This window comes from Colobus angolensis, unplaced genomic scaffold (assembly GCF_000951035.1).
Source record: "Colobus angolensis palliatus isolate OR3802 unplaced genomic scaffold, Cang.pa_1.0 Scaffold182, whole genome shotgun sequence".
NCBI classification, from domain to species: domain Eukaryota; kingdom Metazoa; phylum Chordata; class Mammalia; order Primates; family Cercopithecidae; genus Colobus; species Colobus angolensis.
Genome location: NW_012114955.1, coordinates 1,134,673 through 1,144,926, shown reverse-complemented (window position 1 = coordinate 1,144,926; position 10,254 = coordinate 1,134,673). Strand labels below are relative to the sequence as shown.

Sequence of the window (10,254 nt, the reverse complement as noted above, 5' to 3'; positions counted from 1 at the left end):
AAAAAAAAAAAAAGAAAAAAAGGATTTATATGTAACTATTTCCATGGGGACATGAATTGAAGATTTTCTCTGAAACTCTTATACATTCATGAGAACGAGCCACTGCACTCCATCCTGGGCGACAGAGGGAGACTCCGTCTCAAAAAAAAAAAAAAAAAAAAAAAAAGAAGGTCAAAACGATTTAAATGGTGTTTTCTACTGTGACTGGGGAATAACAACAGGGCTGCTATCAATTCTGAACCTCGGGGATTTATTAGATAGAATTCTTTTTTTTTGAGATGGAGTTTTGCTCTTGTTGCCCAGGCTGGAGTGCAATGGTGTGATCTCGGCTCACCGCAACCTCCGCCTCCTGGGTTCAAGCAGTTCTCCTGCCTCAGCCTCCCGAGTACCTGGCATTACAGGCATGTGCCACTATGTCCAGCTAATTTTGTGTATTTTTAGTAGAGATGGGGTTTCTCCATGTTGGCCAAGCTGGTCTCGAACTCCTGACCTCAGGTGATCCACCCACCTTGGCCTCCCAAAGTGCTGGGATTACCGGGGCGAGCCACCGCACCTGGCCTAGAATTCTTTTCATAGGAACTCCTACTTCATCCAACCCATCTCTCTAACAGGAACAATTACTTAAAGAACTGTGTTGTACACTCCTGAAGTGTGTACTGGGCTCCTGCACCTCACCCTGGAAACAGAGGCAAGTCACATTCTGCTCCCTGATCTCGGGTTTTGTCTTCCTTGGCTGATGGCAGAACATGACCATCCCCTCAGTAGGGACCAATACTAGCCAATCTGGACCCATGTGTTCGTTGCTCTCTGAATCTCTCCCGTGTGTATACAAAGAGACCCCCATTGGACTGTGAACCCCTGGCCAGACACAAGACTTCTGTCCCATTCCTAGGGGGTGCAGAGCACTCTTCTTGGCATTGTGAGAGATCCAAAAGGAGACATGTCCCTGTCCTTGAGCTGCTTACAATTTAGTTGGTGCTCCCAGTTGGTGCACCAGGAGACAAAGCAAATGCACACAAAGTGATGAAAGAAGACTGGCAAGTGCAAAAATACAGTTCTACAGAAGTGGTCTAGAACACAAAGCAAAAGAGAGAACAGAAGTGGCAAAGAGAGAAAGAGAAATCATTTGATGAGTGGAGTCCCGATGACCAGTAAACCCCAGCTCCATGGGCACTTGGGAAATGTCATCAGGGATGGAGCAGACTGCCCAGCCTCTGAGGTGCATGCTCTCCCTGCTTTGTCCCTCTCTCTTTAGCCTCTCTGAAGTGGCCATGACCCCTCTGGCTCCAGGGGCTGCCAGAGGAAACCCTGCCTCCCTGACAGTGGTTACCTCATTCTTGTCGTTCTGGGGGGCCACGGGCTTTTCAAGGCATTCCATGCACTCCTTGAACTCCCTTTCACAGGCATCCAGCTCTTCCTTCAGGTCTTTCTGCTTGGCCAGTAACTTTTCCATCTGCTTTTGCAGCTGGCTGTGTTCCTCCTGGCTTATCTGGTACATGGCCTGCACCGTCTGCAGCTTGATCAGCACCTTCGCAACCATTTCCTCAAAGCGCTGCAGAGGGTGGGGGAGCAACAATAGCACCCTGAGGAGCACCTAAGCTCTGCCCCACTCTGCTGGGCCCTTCCTTGGATACCAAACAATGGCCACCAGGATCCAGAACTGCCCACGGGGGAATCCTATATTTACCCCCATTAAAGAGCACCATGGCTGTGGTGAGGAAATGGACTGAATCTTATGGGCCTCTGTCCAGATGGGAGCATCTCTCTACAAGAGGGCTGAGTGGGAGACCAGGCTGCCATGGGTAGAAGGCTTCGCTTACTTTCAGTAGTTCCCCAGGTCAGCTCTGACCCCGTTCCCACACTTCTTGTCCCTTCCCCTGGCGATGCATCTCTTAAAAAGACAAGAGTCCATCGTCCCCTGCCTGACCTGTCACCTGGCAACTGTTACCTCCATGTCTTCAGGCTCAGCAGGTTCCTCGTCAGTGCAGCTGCTGACAAAACTCTTCTGGCAGGTGTCAGAGCTACTGGTGCTGCCATAACTCTTCCCATAGGTAATGCTGCTGTCGCTGGTGGTGCAGTAACTCTTCCCATAGGCCTCACTGGCACTGGTGCTGCTGTCATAGCTCTTGAGAAAGCTCTCCCTGCTGGTCTGGGTGCTGGTGTAACTCTTGTTATAGCTCTCATTGTCATCCACAGTGGTATCATAAGTCTTACGGCAGTTCTCATTGCTGGGGGCCATGCTACCATAGCTCTTCCCGTAGGACTCAAGGCTCATTTTTATAGAAGGGGACTGGACTTGAAGCAGCTGCATTTCTTCCAGGCAGAGCTGCAAGTCTGCCTGCAGTCTCTTCCGCTCCTCTAGGAGCCTCCCTTGCTCTTGCTGCAAGAGCTCCTGCTCCGCCTGACCGGCGTCATACAGCACCTGCAGGGCCTGCATCTGCTCCATGAGCAGCTTGGATTGCTGGGGGCAGGGGTGGGGAGACATTATCATTACCGTGACACTTCAGTCCTTCCAGCTGCACCTCTCCTGGTACAGATGTCTGAGAGCACACCTTAGAGAATGGCATGCCTACATTTCCACCTCACCCCGGCCTATGTCTCTGACTTAAACTACAGGTAACTGGCATGTATCAGTTTCTTGCTCATTTGGGAAAATATCCCCAGGGCAGATACTCCATAATTTCTGGGCTCCCATTTCAGCTGGTTTCTGCACTTTGGTACATCCCAGTCTCCTTGGAGCAGTCCCGAGTGGGTTTCCAGAACACCCTGGCTCCCCATCACACCCTCTTCTCAGTCAGGTATACCTGTTATCCTGACCTTCAGGCTCAGTCTCCCTGCCCGCCCCTAGTTCTAAAATCAGCCCAGCCTTGAACGCGGCAATATGAAGAACTGGAATCAAAATCTTACTATTAGTTCCTGTATCTCCTGCCCCAATTCTGAATCTGGCCTCTGGGCATGTTTCCCAGGCTCTCTGGGCCTGGCTTCTTGGCGCTGATGTCCAGGATGAGATCTGATCAGTTAAGGAAATATTTTATACCTGGTTCCCAGCTGTGTTACCCAGGCCTGCAGCCTGGACATCTGATGCCCCTGGAATATGATCCAGCCTCACAGTGTTGACTTCTGCTACTCCCTGGTTCAGAATAAGATCTGAATGAATAGATTCGGCCTAAACTAAAACTGTCTACCTGCCCCTCCTCGCCCACGCTGAGACCTCAGAACAACTTTAGCCCCCAACCCTGAATAGAATTGTATGGTGATCTCCACCTGTGTCACCTCATCGGTATGACCCCTTGCTGGTACTTGAGAGGCATCGATTTTCTGGTCTAACCCCTGTGATCTTGCTCTGTTATTGCCACCAAAGTTCCAATGAAGATAGTGTGGTCAGTACTAAGAACCCCATATGCTAGGAATTCTTCTCTTGGAAATGAAAGGGCCCAACTTTGCCTCATAGATAACACCAAAGGTGATCGATTTTGATAACTGAGAACTGTACTTTTCCACTTAAGAAAAAGATGACATGTTTAGAGTCAGTCCAAAGGAATCCAAACAAACACCACACTGATACTATACATCTTACTGGGAATGAGTCAAATGATCCCATGACAGACTTTGGGTCATTCCAGCTCTGCCCTGACTGCTCACAGTGCTTCAACTGGGCACTGTGAATATCAATGTGATAAAGGATAATGGCATCTAGGTGAGGTCCTCAGGCCGTATCTAAAAGCCACCTCTTAATGGAGCCTGAGAGAGGTCACAGGTGGTAAAGGGCAGGGCTTTAGCTTTATCCTTACCCCTGGCCAAATAGGCCTTCCCAACTCTGACCCTTTGGTGGTGCCCACTCTCCCTGTCATGCTGCTGTGCTCAGGAGAACTGTCTCCCTACCTCTTGCTATGGTTACCTTGTTTCGATTACATTTTGAGGACTTAGCCAATTTGGAATCATCGGGATTCTCCAGCACTTCCTGGAAATGAGACTCTTTGAAACGTCGCAGCTCTTCGTGGATCTCTAATTGTTCTTTTAATACACAGTCCTGGTTCTGTATCAGTTTCTTCTGTTCCTCCTGCATGCCTTGGTAGAGCAGCTGCAGCTCACACAGGTCTTCTAACTTGGTGAGTAGCTCCTGACTCTGAGGCAGAGTAGAAGGAAGGAGGCAAGGGATTGTGGTGGTTACACAGAAAGTCCGATGCATCCTTGGTGCCTCATCCCCGCTGTGAACAATTCCCTGAAGAATCTCAGGGCTGGCTTCACAGAGCCCATCTGGGGACAGGGGGAGTCTTTCTATGGAGACCTGCTAAAAGTAGCAATGGTTTCTTACGTTGGGATATATTTTGTCGTTTACAAAGTGGTTTCAGGTGCATTTTCTCCAGATGGACTAAATATCTAAATATAAACTGCTGCACAGATTCCAGAGTATAAAAGGTATTTTAAGATTTAAAGCCCTTGTAAGAAAAACTCTAATTGGCTCTATGGAGCTTTTTGGTTTGGGGAGAGTGGTGAGAAAGTAAGGAGTCGTTGGTAAAAAGAAGAAAAAGTTCAACCTCCACCCTTTTATTTTTCCCTAGTCACACAGGGAAGCTTCTCAGAGCAGCTTCCCCACAGTTAGCAGCTGCCTCTGGCAGAGTTACCTTGAGTAAGAGGCCACTCTTGGGCAGTGGCAGTGTGAGCCTGTGCAGCTCTTCCTGCAGCTGGCCCTGCTCCTCCTGCATCCTCCTCTGGTCCTCCAGGAGCTCACACTGCTCCATCTGCAGCTGCCCCATCTCCTTCTGGCTGGCCTTGTACTTTTCCTGCAATTCTGTCAGTCTGGACAGCAGTGTGTCACACTGTGGGTGGGGGTGGGTGTGGAGGGGGTGGTTACTCTGTAAGGTAAGCTTCCTGGGTGGCTAACAGAGCACTTCTGCGCTCTCCTGCCTCTTGTGATTCTCTCCCTGTGCGGTCACCTTGGACTGGTCACCCCAAGCCACAATGCACCCTGGCTGTTTAGATACCGATTGGGGATCCCCCGCAGGCTGCTCTTTCAGAGCATGTTGCTCTAGACTGGTGGCTGGTCTTGCCCTAAACTTCTACCATTCCTTTCTGGGGGCAGTTTGATGGCGAATGCTATCAATGCCCCTTCCTATTCTCTGGCCCTTTCCTTTGGTGTATACACCATATTCCCACCCTGCTGGGAACTCTTAGCTCCTGTTATTCTCATTAACCCCAGTTGTTTTTGAATGCAATTTCACTCCTTACTAATAAGGACTTAATTTCACCCTAATTTTTCCCATTTTTGCTTTCCTAATTCTCTCTTTATATCTTTAGAATGTATGCACTATTGCCGAATTTGGATTGAGAAGTCTAAATCATCCCATTTCCAAAAACCCAAATTTTCCAATATCAGACAGATCTCAATGCTGTTTTATGGCTAGAGAAAAAAACAGGTGCTGTCTGCCAGCATGCTTCTCCTTTCCCATTGTTTTTCCCATTAGGGGAAGAGGTGACGAGCAAGTCACGGATCCCCTGGGCTCCTAAATTGAGTAGAAGTGGAAAAAGGAGGAAACGTGAGCCTGGATATAGAAAGGCAAAGAGACTGTTGAGGTAGCCCAAATAACCTTCCCAGTCCTCTGTCTCCTGAAGGCCTTTCCCCAGGGACAGGAACTACTGAGTTTTCTGGCAGAATGTGACCAGCTCCACCATCTTTAGAGACTCTTGGGCCTTTTCTCCAACATGCTTCAACACCTTTCCACTTCCCATCAGTAATCAGGAGCTGAAAGTGCTCAACAGGATAAATGATAACGGCTTGCATTTTATACACTATGGAAAAGAAAAAAAATGAATAAGGCCTTATTTATCACTATCAGGATTTACTACTAAAAGGAAGTGAGATAAGAGTAGTATTCGCTTCCATTTAAAGAGGGCACAATTCAACCTTCAACAATTTAATTACTGGCAGGGCATGGCAGCTCATGCCTGTAATCAAAGCTTGGGAGGCCGAGGCAGGTGGATTACCTGAGGTCAGGAGTTCGAGACCAGCCTGACCAACATGGTGAAACCCTGTCTCAACTAAAAATACAAAAATTAGCCAGGCACGGTGGCATGTGCCTGTAGTCCCAGCTACTCGGAGGCTGAGACAGGAAAATCGCTTGAAACCAGGAGGCAGAGGCTGCAGTGAGCTGAGATCGTGTCACTGTACTCCAGCCTGGGCGACAGAGTGAGACTCTGTTTCAACAACAACAACAACAACAACAACAACAACAACAAAGAATTTAACTACTTCAAAGTCACAGAATAAATCCTGAAAGAGCCTAGGTCCTTCTCTTGCCTAGTCAGCGCTCTGGGCACAAGACTGTACCCCCTTATAACAGCATTTGCAATCTGACCCAGAAAACTGGCCCCTTTCTCTAGTTCCAACAATAATAGTTGTGTAATGGGTCCATGTATATGTTCCTCTCCATGAATGATTAGTTATCACTACAGTTCTAACACCATTGTATAGATATTCCATTGTCTACATACATGGAATCATGTGTAAAACCTTCAGGGGTTCAGACTGGGATCCAAAGGTATTGATCCTACTGAGCTGTGGCTCTGGCTCAGTCAAGGTCAGGGCAAACTGTTCTGAAGTTAGCAGCATGTGGCCCTGCCTCTGCTTCCTGCCTAGGAAGCGCCCATCAAGCCCTTTGATTGGGTGCCTTCACCTTTTGCCTCTGTACCTCCTCTCTCTGGAGCAAGTGCCCAGGAGCTGTCACCTCTCTGAACGACAATTACCTTATTAGCACACTTTCCTTTGTCCTCCGGAATGGGCTGGGAGGCCTTGAGCTCTTTCAGCTCCAGCTGGCAGAGCAGGAGGTCCTGCTCCAGCTGGTCATACATGTGCTTCTGCCGTTCCAGCTCGTCCTTGCTGGCCTGGTACAGCTGCTTCATCTCCTGAAGCTGAGCGTGCGTCTCTGTGGTCTGGGCAGGGGAGGCAGGCCTGGCCATCACCCCAGGCACTCCTGCTGCTGAACTCTCTCCTCCTAGGCAGGGACTAAGGGGACCCATCTTCCCTTGTCCTTCTCAGCCCCAATTTCACCCCAGCCAGGGATATATACCCAAGATGGACCCGTCCCTGACCGGATTAAAACACAGACCTTCCCAGTGTAGCCTCTCCAGTTAAATAAATAAATAAATATAAAAATAATTTAAAAAGAAACACAGACCTTCTGGGGCTTCCTTTTATGGGAGGTAGGGAGGGAAAGGGACTTCCTTTTTATATGCTGCTTTTCTGATTTAAAATCAAAGGACGATGAGAGCCTTGTGACTCCCCGAGGCTACCTTTCTCCTAAGCACCTCTTTGGCCCCCTCACTGCCAGCTCCTCCACACTCCTACCATTCCCTCTCCTCCTCTGCACTCTCACCCCCACACAAGATGAGGCTACATCCTCCCTCACCAGGAGCTTCTTTTACCTTCTCATTGCTCTCTTTGAAGGAGGCCACCGTATCCCTGAGGTGCTGCAGCTCCGCCTCATGGCACTGCAGCTCCTCCTGCAGCTGCTGCTGCCGTTCCAGCAGTTTTTCCTTCTCACATGTGACGTTCTGGTGCTGGAGCTGCAGCTTCTGCAGCCGGCACAGTAACTCCTATGGTAGAGGGGGCTTTGGGCAGTGCCTCTGGGCTCCTTAACCCACTCACTCTTCTGTGTGAGTCACTTGAAGACACCGATAGTCTAAGATTTGCTTCTCCCTGCCCTTCACTTCCTAATGTCCTCATATCTAATGTAGTACCGAGCAGGGCTGGAGTTCTTTACCTGTGGTGCTGCCTATGTGGTTGCTGGAATTATTTTTAACTCACTACTCTGATCCACCTTTCCCAAAACCTCAGAAGGATGCCCTTAGCACCTAAGTTGTCCCCTCACCTCTGGTTGCTGTTACCTTCTCACTCTGCTTTTCTACAAGTGTGGATTTCATGACTTTGAGCTGCCGGAGCTCAGCCTGAAGTTGCAGCTGCATCTTCAAGAGCTCGTTCTGCTCATCCTGGCTAGTATCATATTTTTTCTGCAGGGTACAGAGTCTGGACTTCAGCTCCTCGTTCTGTGGTAGGGAGGATGTGAGTAGAACAGTTACTCTAGGAAACAGCAGATCTTTTTACGGATCAGTTGGGTTCCGTTTCAGATGCAGACATCTTGAGGAGCTCCCACAGGTCTAGGGTTTGGTTTCTTCTGTGAGACAGATACTCAGTAATGACCACCATTTCTAGAATGCAGTGCTATATGACTTCTACAGTTGGTTTCCAGCGGACTGTGCCCAGCTGCAGGGCAAGAGTCAGCAGAGCACAGCCATACTCACTGTGCCCACCCTGGTTGAAGCAGCCCCTCCATGAGGCCCTTCTGCCCCCACCCCAGATGACTCCCTGGGCAGTCTTTACCTGAGTGACACTGTGGGAGGTCTGAAACCGAAGCACCTCATTCTGAGCACACTTGAGCTCCCTCTGCAGCCGCCTCTGCTCCTCCTCACTGACCTGGCGATGATGCTGTAGCTCTTCCAACTCACAACACAATTCCTGACACTATGCAGGAAATGGAACAGGGAGGCTTGTTTACTACAGATACCACATGTGCTCCAAGAACAAGCTTGGGGAAAGCATGGCATTCTTTGACTGGAAGATTTACATCAGGCAAGCAAGACCCCAGAATACTATCTCCAGCCACAGTGCATGCCTGTGGAGATGTTTCTACCACAGGCTGGGAGAAGGTGAAAGAAAGACAAGAAACGTGCCTGCCCTCCCCACCCTCTGTGCCCTACCTTGTTCTTCATGCCATGCATCTGCTCTTCGGCATCCCGTAGCTGCTGCTGTAACAGCTGCATTTCAGGATCAGGCTCTAAGAAATCCATTTCCGAAGTCTGAGACTCTGCTGACGTCATACTTAGTGTTTGGGACTCCAGCCATCTCTCTGTTGCTCTCTGCGTCCTGCAATCCAGAACCCCAGAGCTATGCTTGAAGGGAGTTCTGCCTGGCAACACCAGCCATGCATGCTTGGTCCTGGTGCCTTCATTTTAGGCCAAAGATAGTAAAGGGCCTTCTATTGTGACTCACCACTCAGATAAACATGCTTAGAAGACTATGGAAAGTCTCCAGCACCTCAATCTGCAAAGGTGTGCTTGACTCTGGGAGACCCTTAGAATGCCAGTCCAGTTAGTTTTCAGGCGAGGCCTAGTCAAGCCCACTCCAATCTGGAAGCATTGTGCCTGCCATTAGCCTGAAACAAGTCTATGCGGACAATAAACGAATCTCTTCTGATCTACTTCAGGGCACAGCAAACCAGAACCCAGTGCCTAGAGCAGAAGTAAACTTCAGAACTCACTCCCTCTAGTCTTGAAATAACTGGGTCGGATCCCCATGTCTGCTTGTAGATGGTATCTGTATCCTTTGGAAACCATGGAAAGGACTGGGTCTCCAGGAGCAGAGGAACGCTCACTGCCCTGACATCTGCCTTCAGGGGAAAGCCCAAGGCAAGACAGAGTCCTGTGGAACCCCATGACCTCTCACTCTCCAGAGACAGCTGTACCTCTCACTCTCCAGATCTGCAAGCTGCCCCATGAGGCTGCTGTTGCTCTCCTGCAGGGCCCGGTATTCCTCATTCAGGAAATGGTAGCGTTCCCGCAGCTCCTGCAGTTCTTCTGCAGAGGACAAGCAGAGAGAGATGAGACCAGGAGGAAAGGAAAGCACTGATGACCAGCCCCCAGTTTTCCTGTTTTGAAACATGAGAGCAGAAGGCTAAAGAGCTTCTCTTTTTCTAAAGACAGAAAAGAGAGATAGAGGCTTAGAAAACAGGGCCCAGGAAATTTCACAGTGCAGTGAGTCTTTCTCCTCTTCCCGATAGCTGTCCTTCTTCTCATCTGCCCTGAAGATCTGCCCTGTGTGCTCATCTTCAAAGCCTCAACCGAAGCAGACTCTTGAACTTTTAGGAATTTTTGAAGGTTTAATTAAGTTTGGGGTTTACTGTATGTAAAGTTTCCATTCAACTGTTTATGATTACCTTCCAATTATGCTCTTAGTACAAAAAGCTGAGAGATGTGAACTGTCAGATGTGACTGCCAGTACCTGCCTTTCAGGCATTCTGAGTTTCCTTGTATGTCCTTTATTCCCACACCAAATACATCGGTCTGGATGTGGTAAAGAATTCTTGCCAGGCGTAGTGGCTCAAGACTTTAATCCCAGGCCGGGCGCGGTGGCTCAAGCCTGTAATCCCAGCACTTTGGGAGGCCGAGATGGGCGGATCACGAGGTCAGGAGATCGAGACC

The 10,254-nt window shown here is 49.2% G+C and overlaps 1 protein-coding gene across 2 annotated transcripts in view; it reads right to left on the bottom strand.

Moving 5' to 3' along the window:
- CCDC136 (coiled-coil domain containing 136) overlaps positions 1-10,254 on the bottom strand; it is a 31,460-nt gene that overhangs the window by 8,071 nt on the left and 13,135 nt on the right. The window contains exons 6-15 of one of the 2 annotated variants that reach the window (XM_011939562.1): positions 9,519-9,630; positions 8,755-8,920; positions 8,378-8,518; positions 7,885-8,043; positions 7,423-7,593; positions 6,745-6,930; positions 4,626-4,820; positions 3,899-4,126; positions 1,949-2,461; positions 1,331-1,552 (exon numbers count right to left, since the gene is read on the bottom strand). In XM_011939562.1, coding sequence (XP_011794952.1) covers positions 1,331-1,552; positions 1,949-2,461; positions 3,899-4,126; positions 4,626-4,820; positions 6,745-6,930; positions 7,423-7,593; positions 7,885-8,043; positions 8,378-8,518; positions 8,755-8,920; positions 9,519-9,630 — 2,093 coding nt within the window. The remainder of the gene's footprint in view (positions 1-1,330; positions 1,553-1,948; positions 2,462-3,898; positions 4,127-4,625; positions 4,821-6,744; positions 6,931-7,422; positions 7,594-7,884; positions 8,044-8,377; positions 8,519-8,754; positions 8,921-9,518; positions 9,631-10,254) is intronic. The other variant, XM_011939563.1, reaches the window with a different exon arrangement.